The sequence below is a fragment of the Cajanus cajan genome, chromosome 5, assembly GCF_000230855.2.
Source record: "Cajanus cajan strain Asha chromosome 5, NIPB_CcT2T_4, whole genome shotgun sequence".
Classification (NCBI taxonomy): Eukaryota; Viridiplantae; Streptophyta; class Magnoliopsida; order Fabales; family Fabaceae; genus Cajanus; species Cajanus cajan.
The window spans coordinates 26,543,128-26,565,096 of NC_138521.1; the positions used below are offsets into that span (position 1 = coordinate 26,543,128).

The 21,969-nt window shown below is 35.2% G+C and overlaps 2 protein-coding genes across 2 annotated transcripts; one reads left to right on the top strand and one right to left on the bottom strand.

Annotated features, from left to right (window-relative positions):
- The first annotated feature begins 11,618 nt into the window (after positions 1–11,618).
- Positions 11,619–12,182, top strand: LOC145957934 (uncharacterized). The gene has a single exon (XM_083074366.1). It carries the CDS (start codon positions 11,619–11,621, stop codon positions 12,180–12,182), a length of 564 nt encoding a protein of 187 aa, XP_082930492.1.
- Positions 12,183–13,281: 1,099 nt separating this feature from the next.
- On the bottom strand, positions 13,282–19,984 carry LOC109790481 (transmembrane and coiled-coil domain-containing protein STS1). Its single transcript, XM_020349638.3, has 15 exons — positions 19,649–19,984; positions 19,468–19,549; positions 18,216–18,710; positions 17,751–17,919; positions 17,498–17,650; positions 16,738–16,835; positions 16,464–16,555; positions 16,143–16,213; positions 15,912–16,047; positions 14,928–14,987; positions 14,764–14,846; positions 14,447–14,523; positions 14,305–14,375; positions 13,726–13,783; positions 13,282–13,632 (listed from the first exon to the last, which is right to left on the bottom strand). The coding sequence occupies exons 1-15, from the start codon at positions 19,885–19,887 to the stop codon at positions 13,510–13,512; spliced, it is 2,007 nt and encodes a 668-aa protein (XP_020205227.1). The 5' UTR covers positions 19,888–19,984; the 3' UTR covers positions 13,282–13,509.
- Between the last annotated feature and the right edge of the window lie 1,985 nt (positions 19,985–21,969).

Sequence of the window (21,969 nt, forward strand, 5' to 3'; positions counted from 1 at the left end):
CAAGGTACTATAGATGCCAAGGAAGTGTTGGATAATATTAAATTGCGTTCATGGAAGTGGATAAATTGTTCTATCCCTGTTTGTTCTTTTAGTTACTCAACTTGGTATAATAACCCAACATTGTATTTCTTATAGTTTCTATTTTAGATTTTAGACTAATTTTGTATCTGTATCTCTTGTAACGGGTTGGAGTACCCCTTGTACTCCTTTTAATATTAATCTCTTTTGCTTATCAAAAAAAAAATATAAGAAATTATTAGAGTTTAATGTATTGAATTTTATCACGATTTCTTGACGTTTCCGAATTTAGTTACGCATGCACCAAAATAAAACGAACGACAATTGTTTGCACGATCTTCTTTCTTGATAATGTTCTTAAACTTTCCAATTTTAGTTACCTACGCATGCAACAAAATAGAAAGCACTTTCTGCCTGCATTATATTAAAAGGAAAATAAATAAATAAATAAAAAATGAAAAGTTAGTCATAAAAAATATAATTATTAAAAAATAAATAAAGGATAAAATAGTTCATGTAAAAATAGAAACTAAAAATAGTTATTAAAAGTGATATCTCCTTTATATATTAGTATTAGTATAGATTCATTAGTTTCAAGTTCTTAATTTCATTAAAAAATATTTTTTTAAATTTTTTAAAATAAAAAGGTATAATGATAAAAAAAAGTAAAGATCAAGATAATTACCGAAATTAAGATCCTGTTACAACTCCCGAAGATAAAGCAACAAAACCAAGGATTAAAAGTGCACCTTCCTGGGCAACCGAGTATATCATTTAACAGATGATAGAATTTCTCTAGTTGACTACGTTATCTTATCTTTAGTTTAGTTTATTTATTTTAATATATCATTATTAGTTTATCTTAAAGACACCATATTAGGATTCTGTTAGCTAGTGTCTCTATAAATAAGTCTATTATACAGCTTTCAAAAGAAGAAAAACATTGGAATTAATTTGAGAGATTGCCTCTCGTGGAGTTTCGGAACTTGACTCGAATAAAGTTCTAACACTGGTGCTTTCATTGACTTGTGCCATGGCTGATGGAACTCGCCTTAGCAAAATCGAAAGTGAGCTATCTCGTCTTGAGGCACAAAACTCAAGTTTCCAAGAGCGTATGGAAACACAAATGACCCTACTCATGTCTTTGTTACAAAAGAAAAATTCAGCTGATGAAGATCCTGATGCGGCATCTACACACTCGATTCCGCACAGCCCGCTGCGTTTGTCCACCACACGCATGTCCACCAAATATTTCAAGATTAATCTCCCCCAGTTTGACGGGATCGATGTTGATGATTGGGTTTTTCGTTTGGAGGAGTATTTTGATGTTGCAAAAAACCCCTTGGAACAACGTATCAAAGTTGCGCGTTTTCACATGATAGGTCCTGCCTACGCTTGGTACAAGTGGATGATCCATAACGATTACACTCAAGATTGGAAAATTTTTGCTGATGCGTTATACAAACGTTTTGGCTCAAACTTGTACACCAACCCGCAAGAAGCACTCAAGGAACTAAAACAAGAAGGCACGGTGAAAGAATATCAAACCCAATTCGAGGCTCTATCCACTAGAGTCACGGGGCTGACAGAACAATGGCTGATTAATTTCTTTGTGGCTGGTCTCAACGATTACTTAAAGTGCCAATTACGGCTGGCCAAACCACCGACCTACCATGAGGCAGTTGCTCTAGCCTTTCTCCATGAACAAAATTACACCGCTTTACAACAATCATTGAAACAATCGTCAATTGTTTCTTCTTTTCTCACGCGACCCAGTACATTCCGAACCCCTGCCGCACAACCAGCATCAAACCCTATCAACCGGATAACTAATTCACACTCTACCTTTTCTAATAAGACCCGCGACTCTTCTTCCGTATCGACCCCACCGACTCTTGTCACCAGCCCACCAAAGACCAAACCTCCATATAAACGATTTACTGCGGCAGAGTTGCGTGAATGACGCTGTTTGGGACTTTGTTATTATTGCGACGAGAAATATAACCCATCGCACGATTGCCAGGCTAAGTGTCACATCCTGTTAGCGCCTGATGATTTGGTAGATGTATGTCATGGCTTGTTGGATGTTGATGCACTTGACGACACAACCATCGATGGAACGGGGAATCCAGAAATCAATTTTAAATTTTAATGCCATAACAGGAGAATATAGTCCTCGCACGTTACGGTTAAAAGGGACTTTCCAAGAACATAACCTTACCATATTAGTAGATAGTGGCAGTTCCTTCAATTTTATAAAACCTGAGGTTGCTCGCCGTTTAAAGATTCACGACACAAATATAGAACCATTCAAAGTTTTTGTGGGCAGCGGCGATTTTATATGGTGCAGCACCTGTAGCTATGATATTCTAATTTTAGTACAAGGCGTTTCTTTTTCGGTTGATCTCTACCACTTAGAAATTTCTGGTGCTGATATGGTTTTTGGTTTATCCTGGTTACAAAGCTTAGGCCGAGTGCTGACCGACTACAATCGACTAACAATGGAATTTGATTATCAGGGGACTTCTATCATTTTGCATGCTGAGCATTTGTTAAGTCCTAACCCAATCAAAAACCGTTACATCAACTATATGCTCCTTCACGATGATATTTCCTCATTATGCACTATGCAATTATGCCAGATAGAGCAACCAATTTCTACTTTTTTGCCAGTAATCCAAGAATTGTTGACAGAATATTCTGTGGTCTTTCAGGAGCCTAAGGGTTTACCACCTGTTAGGGATATTTCACACCGCATTCCCTTGCATTCAGATTCAAAACCAGTACAAATCAGACCTTATAAATATCCTCACTTTCAAAAAATAGAAATTGAACGTTTGGTGACTGAAATGCATCATTCCGGTGTCATTCGTGACAGCACGAGCCCTTTCTCTTCCCCAGTCCTCCTGGTCAAAAAGAAGGATGGCTCTTGGCGTTTCTGTGTAGACTATCGGGGCCTCAACGCCATTACCATCCGTGATTCTTTTCCGATGCCTACAATTGAGGAGATTTTGGATGAATTGCAGGGTGCTGTCATTTTCACCAAACTAGATTTACGTTCAGGATATCACCAAATTCGTATGGAGGATAGTGACATACATAAGACAGCTTTTCGTACTCACATTTGGTCTTACCAATGCACAGCTACTTTTCAAGCTACCATGAATCGAATCTTTCGACCCTTCTTGCGTACCTTTGTGACCATCTTCCTTGAAGATATTTTGATTTATAGCAAGAATTGGGAGGACCATCTTCAACACCTTCGATTGGTTTTGGAGACACTACGGACTCATTCTCTTTTTGCCAAGCTTACTAAATGTGATTTTTGTAAAGCTTCAATGTATTTGGGACATGTTGTATCATCTAAAGGTGTGGAGGTCGATAACTCCAAAATTGACACTATTTTATCTTGGCCATTACCACACACTATCAAGAAGTTACGGGGGTTTTTAGGTATCACTGGTTACTATCGTCGCTTTGTAAAGGGCTATGCCAACATTGCTTTTCCCCTGACAGAGATGTTGAAACGGGACAGTTTTCATTGGACACCCGAATCTGAAACAGCATTCAAAATACTTAAGCAAGCTCTAACTTCAACCCCAATACTCGCCCTTCCAAATTTTTCGCTTCCGTTTGAGGTTGAGACAGATGCTAGCACAAAGGGAATTGGTGCGGTTTTAACTCAACAAGGTCATCCATTGGCCTTCTTTAGTAAGAAGCTTTCACACCGCATGAGCAACGCATCCACTTACGTGCGTGAACTCTATGCTATTACACAAGTTGTTGCAAGATGGCGGCATTACTTAGTGGGAAAAAAATTTATCATTAAGACAGACCATAAGAGCTTGAAAGAGCTGATGTCGCAAGTGATACAAACACCGACCAACAATACTATCTTACAAAACTCTTGGGGTATGAATTTGACATTGTATACTGTCCCGGGATCACAAATTCTACTGCAGATTCTTTATCTCGACGGCCAGCTAAACATTATCATATTTACACTCAGGTGGAAAGCAAAATTATATCAGAGTTACGGAAAGCTAGTACATTGGAACCCGAACTCCTTAAGCTCCATGCACTTCATTGCCAGAACCAGCTCCCTCCAGATTTTGAAGTTCATAATGGTTTTATTTTATATCGCTCTCGATTATACATTCCACGCGACTCCCCTTTAGTGACCAAGGTGTTGTACGAATTTCATTCCACCCCATAAGGAGGGCATGCCGGAACCTTAAAAACGTATAAACGAGTGGCAGAACAACTTTATTGGAAAGGGATGAAGCAATCAGTGGAAAAATATGTGGCAACATGTATTCAATGTCGACAAACCAAGAACATCACTACCAAGTCTCAAGGCCTTCTTCAACCTCTGTCAATTCCCACTACTCCATGGACAGAAATTTCAATGGACTTCATTGTCGGCCTTCCTTCTTCTAAAGGGTTTACTGCAATCTTTGTGGTAGTAGATCGTTTGACTAAGACAGCACATTTCATGCCTCTCAAGACTGGATTTACAGCAAAGATTGTGGCTACTGTATTTTTAGACTATATAGTTAAACTACACGAATTTCCTCAGGGCATTGTTTCAGATAGATACCCAATATTTTAAAGTTCTTTTTGGCGTCAACTCATGCGTTCGGGAGGGACTGATCTTCATTACTCAACGGCATATCATCCACAAAGTGATGGCCAAACCGAGGTTGTCAATCGTTGCCTCGAGCAATATCTTCGCATTTTTGCTTACGATCATCCACATCAGTGGCATACATACTTATCTTGGGCAGAGTTAAACTATAATACAACATATCATACTGCAATTGGGATGACCCCTCATCAGGCATTATACGGTTCTAACCCAAGGTTATTACCATCCTATACGCCAGGCAACACATCCGTAGAAGAGGTGGTCTCCATGTTGATTGACCGACAAGAAATTCAAAGTGCATTACAAGCTTATGGAATCATACTTTGGAATGCAAGAGGTGACACACTCAAAGATCCAAGAGGAGTGGGCTAGACATGGAAGATTGGGCCAGTCTAGGCCCAACAGGCCCTATGGGCTTGGAAGGCCCAAACCAAGTTTCAACATGGGCTTATCTTGTTTTTAACATTCTTATTATATTTTTGTTAGTATAGTATGAATATATTTTGGTCTTGTATTTTGGACCACATAGAGTAGCATTTTAGGTTTTAGGCTAGTTGGGCCTAGTTTTGGGCTTCATGGGCCTTTGGGCTTTTGGTACCCAATATTGGGCTCATTATTTTCCTTGTAATATTTCCTATTGATTGTATTCATTAGACCATTGTATTTTGGTCATTAGAATAGGATTATATGAAGAAAACATTAATAGGAGAATTAGGTTTCATTTAGACATCATTTAGAAGTAATTTGAGTTGAATTTGAGTCACATGGTTTGCATGGGATGGATCCGGCCATGTGAGCTCCAAATTCACCTCAAATCACTTCTAAATGACTCCTAAATGAGGGTAGCATCTGAATTAGTCACGTTGGAAGCCAAAGTTTGAATTTCAAATTCAAACTTGAAATTCAAACTAGGCGCCAATTTGGTTGATTTGGAATTGCCGCCCAAAGTTAACCTAGTTGCTTCCTATAAGTGTATCTTTTCCCACCTTTTGTAAACACTTTTGAATATATGAGATATCTGAATTGTATTCAGCCATTCAAGAGTCACCGAAATTCCAAGAGAGAGAGCTTTAGAGAGTGCCTTCAAATCCCTTAGGAAAACCTAGTTTCCTTCCCTTTGAAGTGTGCAATCCCTTGTAGCTTGAGCTTGGATACTTCCTTCTATGGATTAGGTCTTCTAATCCGTCATTCCTCATCCATTTTGAGCTTCCATTCATTCGGCCTCCATCTCCTTTGAAGAAGATCCGTGCCTAGAAGAAGCTTGGAGGAGTTCACATCTTCATTTCTCCTACTTCTTCTATCATTTTTGGTATCAGAGCAAGGTTCTTCAAGGAGATAAGTGCTTCATTTTTTTTGTGTCCGAATTTGTGTTGTTCATTGTGTTCCTCTTGTCTTGTTTGAGTTTATTTTCGGATCTATATCTTTTGAATCACATTTTGTTCCATAGATCCATTGGTTGATTGTTTTTGAATTTCTTCCTCAATCAACTTGTTTAGGAATTATTTGCTTGTGCTATTTTGATTTTATTTTGAGTCTCTCCATTCTTGTATGTGTCCGTGATTGGACCTCATGCATTGCATTTAGATTTTGGTTTTGAATCTATGTTTTGTCTTAGAAGTTTGTGTTTAATCCTTACATGTTGCAAATTCCTTGAATAGCATGTTTTGAATTTTGTCTCATATTTTGCTCTCGGATTTGTGTCTCTTTTGCCTCCTATATGTGCTTTTTCTTTTACCTTATTGTGTTCATGATTTGCTATTAGTCCTAGCAAGTTTCCTTAGAGTTAGGTTTCCATTGTGTTCTTTAAGTTTTCAAATCATATTCCCTTGAAAATCTTCTAAACATTTTGTGACTCAAAATTTCAAGTGTAATCCTACTTCTAGTGCACTCTTCTTGTGGATTCAATTTTTAAAAAAAAAATGATGATTAAGAGGCTGGAAAACAGAGTTTAAAACAGAGCCTAAAAGACCTAAAAATTTGAAAAGAAAATAGTTCAAAAAGAATCCAAACCAAAACCTAAAACTAGTGCACTAGTTTCACATTTTCACTTGAAATTTGACCTAATTTTTGACTGTTTTGTTGGTTCGGTTTCTATAGCTTGGAATCATAGAAAAATTTGAAACAAAAGGCAATTATACTCTCTGGACTCTTAATTTGATACTGAAAAAAGAAAGAATTAAAAAAAAAATAGAGAAAGAAAATTAAAAGGAAAAAGCCGAGAGGTATACAAGTTGAAAAACCTACTTGATTCCTTGTTATTGTTTTGACTACTACTTGTGTATACTTATCCAATTGCTTTCAAATTTTTTTTGTTTTGTTCATCTATTCTAGTACCTATCTAGGAACTCTTCTCTCTGAGTGCTAGCTTTTATTTGGAGTCTTAATTTTCAGTTTTACTTGTTGAACTTCTTTGAGTCTTGTCATATACACATATTACTCTTAATTTTGGTATAAGCTTTCCAAATTGTGCTTTGTTGCTTGTCTAGTTTTCTTTCAATAATTTCTTGTGCTGGAAGTGGCCTTAAATCCTTGCTCAAGGATCAAGCATTGCTCAACAAAGAGTAGGAAAAATTTTGGACACTATAATCACCAAATTTGACCTAATTTAGTGACCAAAATCATCCTAAATCTCCTTCACTTGAGTGACCAATTCCTTTACCTTGTGAGGCAGCCACCTTAACCTCTTTGTTGTGTTTCTTTTGCAGGTCCAGGAGCAGCATATTGAAGGATTAGTGGTGGATTAAACACTTGGTTAAGTGTTAGAAAAGTTGAACACAAAACCGCCACTAATTGGTCACCAAAGCCGCCACTTTATTGCTTTTTAGGCTAGTTTAATTTTTGTCAATTCTCTTGTATTTTTAAACCAATTTGTAAAGCTTGGAGGGAGTATTAAGAAGCTGGTCAGGTATATCTACATCCTTGATAGACTCTCACGTGTAGTACTAGTGGAAGTGGCTTGGAAATTTCATATGTTTCAAGCTTCCACTTAGGATATCCGACTAGTTGCTTAACTTGCTTCTTTTAAGTTTTCTTGTACTTAATTGCTTTGATTTGTTGCTTATAAACGTCTAGAATTGTGTAGTTTTATTTGTTCACGTTTAGTTAAGTGTTAAAAACAAACCAATTGTGAAAAAGCATACAAAATTTTTTGTGAAAAGTTTTGAGGAATTGGAAATACCACAAAGGAGTTTAGTGATTTCCACTTGAAAAGGCTTGGTTATTAAGTGGCTCTTTGTAGCTCACCTCCCTTGATAGTGCAACTTGTACACTTAGACTTCCAAGTGCTATTTTCATTCCTAGAAAATACCAAAAACATTTTATAACTTTTTGCATAGCATACAAATTCTTTTGCTTAACCATGAGTCATCATTCTCAAGGTAGTAGTGACTTTGATACTCCCAAAAGCTTTGAAAGAATTGTCAAGGAGGTTGAAGCACTAAAACTTTGGAAAAATGATGAGATGCTTCAAAAACAAAAAGAGAAACTTGAAAAAGAAGTACAAATCATGGCTTTGGAACAAGAAATCCAAAAGATTAAGCAAAGAGAAGAAAAACTTTTAAAAAGTTTAAATAAAAATAAAAGTCCAAAAGGTTCTTCTAGGAGCTCAACCAAGAGCTCCAATGATTCTCAAAGTCAAAATAATGATGGTAGTATGCATATGGATGCTTACTATCAACCAACACCTAGGAGAGTCATTAAAGAACACAAAGTGAGGGAATCAAGGGTTGATCTCCCTTACTTTCATGGAAAAGATAATGTGGACACCTACTTGGATTGGGAGATGAAAGTGGAGCAAATCTTCACTTGTCATCAAGTAGGTGAGGAAAGAAAAGTTCCTTTGGCCACCCTAGCTTTTCAAGGACAAGCCATGTATTGGTGGACATCCTTGGAAAGAGAGAGAAGACTTCACAATGATCCTCCCATCACTTATTGGAATGAATTGAGGAGTGCTATGAGAAGAAGGCACATTCCTTCTTATTATAGTAGGGAGCTTATGGATAAGCTCCAAAGACTCCAACAAAAGAATATGAGTGTTGAGGAGTATAGACAAAAGATGGAGTTGTATCTCATGAGGGCTGGCATAAGGGAAGAGGAAAGATTGACCATTGCTAGGTTTTTAAGTGGTCTAAATTTTGATATAAGAGATAGAGTTGAGTTACTCCCTTATAGGGACCTTGATGATTTGGTCCAACTTTGTATAAGGGTGGAACAACAAAATTTAAGGAAAATTTCTTTAAAAGGAAAAACTCAAGCTAATTCTTATATCAAGAATGACTACAAGAGGGAGGGTCAATATGACTCTTCTAAAAGCTTTAGTAAGGGTCAAGAAAAAGAAAAAGAAAATAATAAAAATGTTGTCACTTCTAGTAGTAAAACTAGTGACATCAAATGCTTTAAATGTCTTGGGAGAGGCCATATAGCTTCTCAATGTCCAACTAAAAAGGTCATGATTTTGAGAGGACAAGACATTTATAGTAGTCTTGATGAATCTAGTTCTACCACTTCAAGTGGTAGTGAGACTAGTGAGGAAGATCCTAAAATTGAAAAGTTATATCCTGTGGATGGTGATCTTCTTATGATCAAAAGGCTTCTTGGAAGCCAACCTTGTCCCACTTCACTATCTCAAAGAGAGAACATTTTTCATACAAGATGTTTGATTTATAAAAGAACTTGTTCTCTCATTGTTGATAGTGGATCATGTTCTAATTGTTGTAGTACAAGGTTGGTTAACAAGTTAGCCCTTACCACCATTCCTCACCCTCACCCTTATAAACTTCATTGGCTCAATGAAGGTGAGGAATTGGAGGTGAATCAACAAGTGAAGGTCAAGTTTTCTATAGGGGATTATAAAGACAAAGTTTTATGTGATGTGATCCCTATGGAAGCTTGTCATATTTTGCTTGGTAGGCCATGGCAATTTGATAAACAAACTATACATGATGGCCTTACTAACAAAATAATCTTCACTCATAAAAATAAGAAAGTTGTTTTTAATCCTTTAACACCACCCCAAGTGTTTGAGGATCAAAAGCAAATGAAAAGAAAAAGAAATAAAGAAAGAAAAGAAGGAAAGAGTGTGGAAGAAGGGGATTCCACTAAAACCTTTGTGACCAAGGAGAGTTATTTTATGACCAAGCAAGATTTGAAAAGAACTCTCTTTATTCATAAAAGTCTTGGCTCTTATCCTAATGCTGCCACTTATCTTAAAGTTGAGAATGAGGAACAAAATGAATTTCAAGTAAAGAATTCTTCTCAACTTCGAGATATAGTGAAGAAGGAGTGGACTATACCTAGTGTTACTCCTTATACTACTTCCTTGAAGGTGCACAAGGAAGGAAGTATTTCTTTGGATTTCATAAAGCACCCAATTTTTGGGTTACATTGTTTAGTAGATACAACTTGTAATAATCAATATTCTATGTTTGATCTTATGGGAAGTTCTTACTATTTTCAATTTAATATGATTCCTTCCCCACAAGATAAATATAGCTTATATGATTATGAGTATCTAGTAAACAATCAAATCCAAAATTGTTTAGGGCGTTTTCTAGTAGTTTTTTCTTTATATTTTAGGAAAAGCCTAGGTTACCATTTAGGGTACTTTAGGCAAGATATAGTTGTGTTTAAAAATCATTCTTTTCATTGTCTTAATCATAGTGTTCTTACATTTTTAGGTTTTACTTCTATGTTGTGCTTAGAAGAGGAGCCTATTTCCATTTTTAGAGAGTCTAGTATTTTATCTTTCTTTGTTAGGATAAATAGTAGGACTCCTCTTAGGATCCATGATCTTTTCTCTTACCATGTCACTTCTTATTCCTTGCATGTTTTACATGTAGGTGCTAATGTTTCTTCCATGCATCCTCTAGATTTGAGGACAAATCCTTTTCAAGAGGGAGGGGATGATGGAATCATACTTTGGAATGCAAGAGGTGACACACTCAAAGATCCAAGAGGAGTGGGCTAGACATGGAAGATTGGGCCAGTCTAGGCCCAACAGGCCCTATGGGCTTGGAAGGCCCAAACCAAGTTTCAACATGGGCTTATCTTGTTTTTAACATTCTTATTATATTTTTGTTAGTATAGTATGAATATATTTTGGTCTTGTATTTTGGACCACATAGAGTAGCATTTTAGGTTTTAGGCTAGTTGGGCCTAGTTTTGGGCTTCATGGGCCTTTGGGCTTTTGGTACCCAATATTGGGCTCATTATTTTCCTTGTAATATTTCCTATTGATTGTATTCATTAGACCATTGTATTTTGGTCATTAGAATAGGATTATATGAAGAAAACATTAATAGGAGAATTAGGTTTCATTTAGACATAGGAGAATTAGGTTTCATTTAGACATCATTTAGAAGTAATTTGAGTTGAATTTGAGTCACATGGTTTGCATGGGATGGATCCGGCCATGTGAGCTCCAAATTCACCTCAAATCACTTCTAAATGACTCCTAAATGAGGGTAGCATCTGAATTAGTCACGTTGGAAGCCAAAGTTTGAATTTCAAATTCAAACTTGAAATTCAAACTAGGCGCCAATTTGGTTGATTTGGAATTGCCGCCCAAAGTTAACCTAGTTGCTTCCTATAAGTGTATCTTTTCCCACCTTTTGTAAACACTTTTGAATATATGAGATATCTGAATTGTATTCAGCCATTCAAGAGTCACCGAAATTCCAAGAGAGAGAGCTTTAGAGAGTGCCTTCAAATCCCTTAGGAAAACCTAGTTTCCTTCCCTTTGAAGTGTGCAATCCCTTGTAGCTTGAGCTTGGATACTTCCTTCTATGGATTAGGTCTTCTAATCCGTCATTCCTCATCCATTTTGAGCTTCCATTCATTCGGCCTCCATCTCCTTTGAAGAAGATCCGTGCCTAGAAGAAGCTTGGAGGAGTTCACATCTTCATTTCTCCTACTTCTTCTATCACAAGCTAATTTGACTAAAGCACAAGCTCGAATGAAAAAATATGCCGATTCTAAACGACTTGACAAGAATTTTGAAGTTGACCAATGGGTGTGGGTAAAATTTCACGCATACCGCCAACAATCTGTTGCTCGTAGACTCAACTTTAAGCTTTCTAAGCGGTATTTTGGCCCTTTTCAGATCTTGGAACGTATTGGCAAGGTAGCATACCGACTAAATTTGCCATCTAATAGTCGCATTCATCCAGTTTTCCATATTTCATTACTGAAGGCTTACTCAGGTCCAACTCCTCCTACTTCCATCATGTGCGATGAGCTTCCGAAACACCAGTTACCTACACCGCAGGCCATCACTTCTGAACGCACGGTACCAACTCCAGAGGGAAATCAATACCAAGTTTTGGTCGAGTGGGTTGACAAGCCACGCGAAGAAGCCACTTGGGAGTCATGGGATCATCTAGTCAACCTCTATACCAAAGCGGCCCTTGAGGACAAGGTCCTTTTCCATGAGAGGGGTAATGTTACAACTCCCGAAGATAAAGCAACAGAACCAAGGATTAAAAGTGCACCTTCCTGGGCAACCGATTATATCATTTAACAGATGATAGAATTTCTCTAGTTGACTACATTATCTTATCTTTAGTTTAGTTTATTTATTTTAATATATCATTATTAGTTTATCCTAAAGACACCAGATTAGGATTCTGTTAGTTAGTGTCTCTATAAATAAGTCTATTATACAGCTTTCAAAAGAAGAAAAACATTGGAATTAATTTGAGAGATTGCCTCTCGTGGAGTTTCGGAACTTGACTCGAATAAAGTTCTAACAGATCCCCTTTATATATTAGTATAGATTTATCAACCAACAAACTTCAGAGTTTCATGAATATTATACTGTTAATTAATTAAACATCAGTTTTAATACAATTTTATCAAAACCTTTCGTGTAGGTGATTATTTGTTCAAATTAACAAACTTTAATTTACCATACATATCAATTTTTAATTAAATAATAATGCAAAAATCATTTACGCTCATATATCATTTTCCTCTTGATTTTAATTAATCAGTAAAATCTTTTGTCCTGATTATTATATATAAAAAAAACAATAACATAAAAATATTGGCTACATTTTAATGAATTTTAATTAGACACAAATGTGGTTTTGAATAAAAATAAATAATAAAAACCCTACATCAAAGAGTTAGTAAATAAAATAAATAATTAACTTAAATATATTTTTAATTTCTCAAATTTAAAATTGATCTTTTTAATTTATATAATTTTTAAAAAATTTATTTTAGTCTTTATACTCAAATTTTATTAAAAAATTTGTTAAATATTATTACACAAATATTGACTAATATATTTATTAGTAAAAATATCACATTAAACTTAATTAATATTATATAATTATCTTAATATATTACTTCTAAATATGTTATTAGTGACCTAATGGATTAAAATAAAATTTTTTAAAAATTACAAAACTAATAAAACACTTTTAAATTTGAGAGCCAAATATAAATTTATCTTAAATTTAAAGGACTAAAATATATTTAAACATAAATAATATATATAAAAAAATTATATAATTATTTAATCACAAACTAATATTTATGATAAATTTATTGACTTTTATAATAACAATATTATAAATCATATAGATGATTATAGTATAAAAAAATATATCCAATTGGTTCATGTCTATTAAACTCTAATAAATATATTAAAATAAAAACAACGTATGTAGATTTTTTTTATTATTATTATTTTACATTTGAAACCAAAAATAAATAAATTCTTAGTTTCATGTATAATTTCTGAGTAGTGTCAAACTTGAGAGCAACTGAGGTCCGGCAATGGCTTCCAACAGCTGACAGAAGAAATGTAAAGAGAGAAAGAACGCGCCTTCATCAAAGGTTCACTGTACACAATAAACGCTGTTATACACAGGATAATATGTATCCAATTGAAGTTGGTCTAAGATGTTTGGTGTTGCCCACAGATATGACGAATGGCCTTCAATGTGTTCTGTCACATCGACCTGCAATGCAAAAACAAACACTCATTTTATTAAACATAAATGTTAGTAATTTATAGTTATACGATTAGCAAACAGGATGAAGAAACATCTTACATTTTGGATCCCAGGAACATCGACTGGTTGGATTCCAGCTAGTCCTTTCGTAAGTAGACTGCTCAAAATTTATAATAATAATAATAATAATAATAATACTAAATAATAATTTTACTTTATCTATAATAAAATTAATTTATTTAAAATTACATTAAATCGTTTTACATTTTACTTAAAAAAAAATGCCAAATAATAAGAACTCTACACACTGGTTACCTAAACATACATTATACTGTAAGAAATAGAAATATGCAAGATCTTAACCCTTAATATCCTTCCCTCTAACAAAAGAACATGCAGACCCCACATGATCATATAGTAATGTTAGGTGAGACACATGCCAACTACCACACACGAAAGAAATGTCAATGAACACAAGAAACGCTGTTCTCTGCCCATACTAACAACTTCCACTTCATGTATGAAAATACAAACCAAAAATATAGTCCATAGACTTCTTTAGTGTGAACCTTCATGCATACAACTTCATGCTATTTGTTTCTTTTATCAAGTTAATCTGCGAGCCAACTTGAAATACCTACAACTTGGCAGAAATTTTGCCATTATGTTATCATGTACCTGGCACGGAAGGCAACTCCAAGCATCCAGTCATTCCTTGAATAAGCATTTATAAATCTTCCTGCTACCATCTACAGAATGCCAGGAAACTGATGAGAAACTCCAACTAAGACAAAAATTAAATTCTAAATTCCCCGCAAACCTTTCTTGCTGCTTCCCAGTTCTCGTCCTGTATTGGGATGGGTGCTCCAAGAAGTACTACTCTTTCTACTAGTTCAGCTGCCAATAAGCAGGACAAACATTAAAAGTGATAAGGTAACTAACTTCATTTATTTAATGGATAAACAAGGAAAGAGTACCCAAGGAAATGAAATTATATGCATCCATCATGAGAGTTAAAAACATAAAAAGAACAGAAAAAACAAAAAAGGATACGATTTAATCATTTAATACGGAGTCAAAATATTGAAACACATCAAGGACGCAAAAAGGAAAAGAGAGGAAACTGGAAGCACCTACCAGTGTTTTCAGTTTTAGCCAAACACTGTAGGCACTTGAAAATAACTCTTGCTCCAAGGGAGTAACCTATAAGTGTCACAGGCCTGAAATTCAGAGATCAATAATAATACATCATCAATTTTCTTGAAGATGGCGTGAAAGAAACTCTGGAATTAGTCAAATACCTATTTCCCTGTAATCCTCTTAACAATACTTCAGCAAGCAACTTACCAGCTTTGTTTGACCTGAAAATCAAGATTAACTCAGCAAGTAGATTTAAGTGTAAACAAAGAAAGGAAACTGCTCATAACAAACTTTTCATTGAGATGGTGAAGCCATCACATTAGAAACACCTTTCATCAAGGGAAAAAAAACAAGTAGATAATCCTTGGCATGGCAATTACAAAACCACATTGACATCAGCTTTCAGCTTTGTATACTAATACACGAGTATCAAGATCAATTAAATTAATACTTCAGCAAATAATTTTTACAATTACCAATATTAAAACTGAATCAAACTAAATTTGTTTGTGATGATCAAACAACAGTGCAATCTTCAAATAATAAATTTTAGGATCCTTAGTGGTGAAAAATGTGAGGCAAACTCTAATCCCATAGAAATAGAAAACAATGATAATAATATGGTCAATATTCAATATAGAGGGGCTGGATTTGGATATTGATCCCTTTTAAATTCATGAACAGCTCAGATTTTCTTTAAAAAATTGACAATTTAAGATTCTAAAGTAGATTAATAGTTTATGACAAGAGAATCCCCTCAGAAAATGAAATTAATTCAAATTATTCCCATGCAGTTGTCATATTCCAGGACTCTTTTATTTAAGTCAGAGTAATTAACTAATTCCATAGGCTTGTACTGAAAATTTAAACACTGATATTAGATGTCTGATGTGCTGTTTTAAAAGTCCACCAAATACACATATTTATATCAACACTCAAGGATCACGTATTATAGTAGTACAACTTTAGCCCAATAACACTATCAACATATTATGACTCTCAAACAATAAGAATTCTAATTCCAGATATTCTAACCATTTTAACACCTTAAATTGCATATATGATATTAAGTAACAAAAGCAAGCAGAAGCTTCTTCCCCACTACAAATGTTCCATTCTAGACAGAATCAGGAGACAAAATACACCTGTTAATAGCAATTGACCATTTACTGTCTATAAAATCAGTTGCTGCGATTAATGCAGCTGGCCAAGCCAGAGCCGTTAATAGTGTGCTTAAAACAGTCATCATTGCTCCTCGTTTCATCAGCTCCATTGCAAGCCCTGATGCAAGTAACAGCAATACGAACATCAATCATAGCACTATTCTTATACTAATAAAATAGTTTTATTAGCACCCTAAAGCCCAAATCAATTACTTGAAGTAAGCCAATCTTGAATTGCAGTGCTCACAGCAATCAGATTCTTGGACTCCCACTGCAGCGCATACCTAACTTTTGGCAAGGCCATACAAAAGGTCATTTTTGTTTGCAGGGATCATCACCATCAATTATAAGAATAATAACATTACAGTTTGTAAAATCAAGAAAAACTGAACTAAAATACAAACTGATTTCAATGGAACAGGGTAATTTTCTATCAACAAGTTGCATCAACTTCAAGTGTTGTGTTCCAAGGTGAAACCACTTTCCTTGACCAATGATACTTGTATTATTGAAGGGAAATATTCACTATTGTACCTCTCCAAGTTGTCATTCTGTCCTTCCCATGGCCTTGTAAAATCTTCCTTCTCAAAGACAAATCCAGAGACTAAGATCTCAACCCCTAGCCTCTGCAAGCAGAAGTTCAACAAGAATCCAATTTGAAACAATAACCAAGTGCAGAGGTATAGATTGATACAACAAGAAAGGTGAGACAAAGTTCACACATGCGCACACAGAAATATAGATCATAACTCAATTTAAACAAGCAATGTCACAAGAAAAAAGGAATATGAAAGATATAAAAGCCTACGCCTTGGTTATGGTTTTCTCCAATAGCCTTGAATTCAAACTCATCAACACCCCCAACTCTCCTAGCCATTTTGCTTCCAGTAAGTCCAGCTCCAGCAGCTGGATAGTAGAACAAAGAGACATAAAATTTTCATCGTTTAAAAAGGAACATAGATGATATTAAGAAGTATAAATAACTGCAAGATCAAGGAGACAATTTTCCTATAGGTGCCACTTCTATCACAATAAATAACAGATAAGAACCAGCAAGTACTGTCTTCACAAATCAGGATTATATAAAATATTAGTCGGCCTGCATCACTCCTACAGTTAGAAACTTCCTAAAGTAAACACAAACTCTCATGTAAGCTTTGTAAATCCTCTTAAAAACAATCAAAAGATGAATTAAATAGCTTGTATTGCTGTCTGAGTGGAAGTTATCTTATTCAAGCAGTTAGTGTAAGCAAGTAAATTGATAATAACTACAAAAATACAACCACTATCATTACCTATTTAATCATACAACACCTTTCTACTAGTCCAAGTCCAACAGTACAAAACATATAAATCATCATATTTAAGAATTAGGACACATACTAAACCTCAAATTGAACATAAAAAACTATAAGACACATGAGCATGTCAACAATAACTTAGTGATCCAAACAATAAGCTTAAAGCTTAAACTACACATTAAACTTAAAAAGTGGGGAAGGAATCTATAGTAACAAGTATGAGCGAATTCTAGTAAATCCAATCACATATTATAGGCAAATATAAACCTCCAAATGATGCAGCAACAGCAACAGAACCAGCAACAGTTCCTGCAGCACCAGCAACAGCAGCAAATCCACTTGCTCCAATTACAGGGATAAGAGTACCCAAAGTTGGAGCCAGAGCACCAAGACCTGCAGCAATGGCTGGTGCAGCTAACCCTGTTGAATGGTTAAAACAAAATCAATCAACTGATTCCTCCGGAAATTCTATATTCCAAGATACAGTTAGGAAAGATAACAAGATCTCTGCGGTCCATACCACCAGTAATAGCTAACAAAGTTCCCCCAGTTATTGCAGCAGCACCAATGATACCACCACGCTTCAATTTAGCCCACTTGCTTTCTTTTGATTGATTTTCTTCTTTTTTTAATTCTTGCTCTTTAATAAAAGCCATTGCAGAACAAGCAACCATGGTCTCGATGGCCTCCTACAAAGCCAATATCTGTCTTTGTCCTTAGAAGATACCAGACCAATAAATATGGAATATTCTAATAACTGACAATACAAAACATAATTTATAACATAAAAATAGTTACAATCATATTCAACTTGAATGCAAGTAGCTTAGAAATCAAGGCGAAGAAATAAGCAATGTTCACCACAATCCAGCACAGTAAGTCAGAAACCATGGTAATCATATCTCATGATCTCCATCATATGATAAATTGTATACCAAACAGTCAATGACATATAGTTTCATACTAAAAGATTCATCAAACAAACCATTTTCATCCACTTGACATCAAGCCATGTTGCCAGCAACCGCAGAGCCACACGATGTCGAGCATCATATCCCTTCCTTCTCCGCCCGATATCTTCACCTAAATCTGACAGACAACCAGACAGAAGTTCATACAGAACTGTCACCTTCCTCTGATCACTAAGCATTGTTACTTCCTCAATCGGTCTCTCATCAATTTCCAAACTAGCAGACCCCTGTTGCGGCTCTTTACAGTCAAGTAAAGGAGAAGTATCCATCTCTGTCTGAACTTCCGAATGTTCATCTACCTTTTCAGAATGAGGCTGAAAATCATCAATTGAAAACTTTTCTCGACATTGATGCTCATATTCGCGAAGCTTCTCTCTTTTATCCTTGTAAGACTCCAAGTTTCGCTGCATGTCAAGTGCTATACCATCAACCGCACTTGACAAAGCCAGTTCTTGATCTGACCTTTGAGAAGAACCATCATCCAATTCTTGTGAAAGTAACCTCAAGAACTGTAACATTGACGTGCATTATTCTCATTTAGTGATATACCAGAAAAGCTTAATTTCTATACACTATAAGTGTAATTTTGCAATGTCAACTAATCAAAAATCATCTTTTGTGTGACTGTTAAGATAGTTATAGTAAAATGGTCCGTCCGGATAAATTTCTCCACAAGCACTCTTGGAAGACAAGAATAAGAAGGAAAAAATGAAATAAAATTGAACTCTTCATAACTAAAACTAACTTATAGGCCTATTTAGATAAACTTTTCTAGAAGTACTTCTAGGAGAAAAAAAATAGGAAGGAAAATCCATAAGCTAAAACTAGCTTATACATAAGTTAAAATTAAAATTTCAATTTTGGAGAAGTTAATAGTAGAGTGTTTCTACAAATTAGCTTATGCATATAATAAGCTAATTTTAACTTAGGAAGAAACTTATTTCATTTTTTTGTTTCTATTTTACTCTCCTAAAATTGCTTCCGAAGAAGTTTACCCAAACAGGTCTTATGCATAAGTTAAAAATGAGTTTTTGAAAAAGCTAAAATGAAAGAGCTTTCATAAATTGGCTTACAAAGAACTTCATTTCATTTTTTTTCTTCCTGATTTTTTCATCCAAAAGTGCTTCGGGAGAAATTTATTCAAAAGAGCCTAAAGTAACGAAACAACTTGTGATCGGATGACATTGCTGATATTTGAATAACCAAATCACTGAAACCAACAACGCTTAATTTATATACGAGCGATGAACAATTAGTAATACACACCGGCCCCACATGATGCGTAGCGGAAGAAGAACCAGCGGTTTCCTCTAGTCCAAGCCACGCTGTGGAATCAATATCTAGAAACCTGTTCAGATTCGGATTCAGATTCAGATATCCAAAATAACTAAAGTAACCGAATTTCGTTTCATCATATCGTATTGGAATTAACACCAATAACACGTACTTAAAAACGGGGCGGAGCAGACCCGAATTGCTGTGGACCCAAAGATCCGGGTCGTCGGAAACGGAGTCACTGCTGGAGCTAGTACTGGTTCGCTGCTCGGCGACGTCGTCGGAAAGGGGTAACGGCAACGGGTTGGTTTGGTTGAGTTGGGCCTCGTGAAGCGCCAGGCCGAACAATGCGCCGGCGGCGTACCTCTGCGTCGGCGACAGGAGCGACGGCGTCGACGACGGTGCCGCCATGTGCGACGTAATGAATAAGAAGGTGAAGTGTCGTCGTTTCGGGTGACGGGAATTGAAATTAAAATTTGGGAACGTATGGATCGACGTGTTGTTTGAAAGCGAAACGGGTTTAATATGTTTGCATTTTGAAGTTGGCTGTGCAGGGTGACGTGGCGCACGAATTTTGTTTGTTTGTGCCTTCGGACAAAAGTGCATTACTCGTTGTCTCCGTCCAATTTTAGTTTAACGCCGCATTATTATCTAGGTTAAAAATCTCTTTTCGTCCCTTACATTATTTAATATTTTTAATTTAATTTTATTTTAATTTTTTATCTCAATTTAGTCCTCAATAACTTATATCGTTTCAATTTAAAACTTCTGTCTAAATGATTTAGACAGAGTTAACTATTGGCCACGTGACATCTACGTGGATGCCATATGGATTCGCACGTGGACACCAAATTTTTTTAAAAAAACTGAAATCAGAACGGCCCATTCTGAAACCCGAACGGCCCGTTCTGAAACCAGAACAGGTCGTTCTGATATTAGAACGGGTCGTTCTGTTTTAGAACGGTCCGTTCTGATTTTAGGACAGGCCGTTCTGAATTCAAAACGGTCCGTTCTAGAACGTCATGCTTTTTTTATTATATCTATATTAATAAATATATAATAAATAAAAAATATAATAAATTAATATTCATTTATGAATAAAACTAAAAAAAAATCAAATAAGATAAGACCTTCCAAAATATTTCTTTGATTTGAATTTATCCAGTTCAAAATCTTGACTAAAATGTCGCAATGTATTTCAAAAATTGAAAATAAAATTCAGGGTTTAAGGGTACCTCCTCAAGAACAGGTTGTTATTGAGGTACATCGTCAATGACTTTAAGGAAAAACACTGTTTCGTTTTATCCTTGACTGTATAGTGTCAATTTGGTAGTAAGTGGTTCACTTCAGTTTGACTAACAATGAAATAAAACTTGTTACTATTGTCCTTAGTGATACACTGCATCATCCTTAATAATATACTGTATAGCCCAAATGTTTAGCGATTGAAGTTATTAATCCTCATTAACAATATGACTAAATCTAGTGTTTGAAATGCTTTGTATTTTCCCTAAAAAAATGCTTTGTATTTTGGTTTTTGTGGCACGAAATTCTGGACCAGAACGGCCCGTTCTGGTTACACTGTTGATGTGTTAATTTTGGACCTAGAACGGCCCGTTCCAGGTGAAAATTTTACACACCATTAATGTAACCAGAACGGGCCGTTCTGATTTCAGAACGGGTCGTTCTGGTTCCAGGTGTATTCAAGTATTTTTGGATCTACCTACGTGGCATCTACGTGGCATCCACCTGGCATCCACGTGGCCACCAGTTAACTCCGTCTAAATCATTTAGACGGAAGTCTCAAATTGAAACGATTTAAATTATTGGGGACCAAATTGAGACAAAAAATTAAAGTGGGACTAAATTGAAAATATTAAATAATGTAAGGGGACGAAAAGAGGTTTTTAACCTATTATCTATACATTTATAACTCTATACATGTTATAAATAAAGAGGATACGAAGATATGTATCATTTTTCATCTCTATTTTTTAGTAGATTATTATATCTTTTAAATATAAAAAAAAATTCTTTGAATAATTATATATAATCTTCTTATAATATGTTGTTTGTATATAATTATTAGAGGTACAAAGTATCTCTACTCCTTTAGTTAATGAGTAAAGTAGATATATTTCGTATTTTGAAACAGAATATTAGAAGGTTTGATGTAATTATTTAGAGATATATAAATAATCTCCTCCTTTAATCCACAAAAGCACCTTTTCAAAAAAAAATTACAATAATCAAATGAGTGTCAAAGAAAAAAATACTTTAAATACGATGATCCTAATAATGTCAATGGACTTGACATCTAACATATACAAATAGACAAATGCAATAAATTATGTAGTTATTATAATTGTTGAGACACTCACTCTTGTGCCGATACGATAAAAACTATCCATGAAATTCATCAGAATGATGGGAATGTTAGATAGTGTCACATCTTAAGAGAGACTAACCAAACAACTAACTTGTTAGCCACTT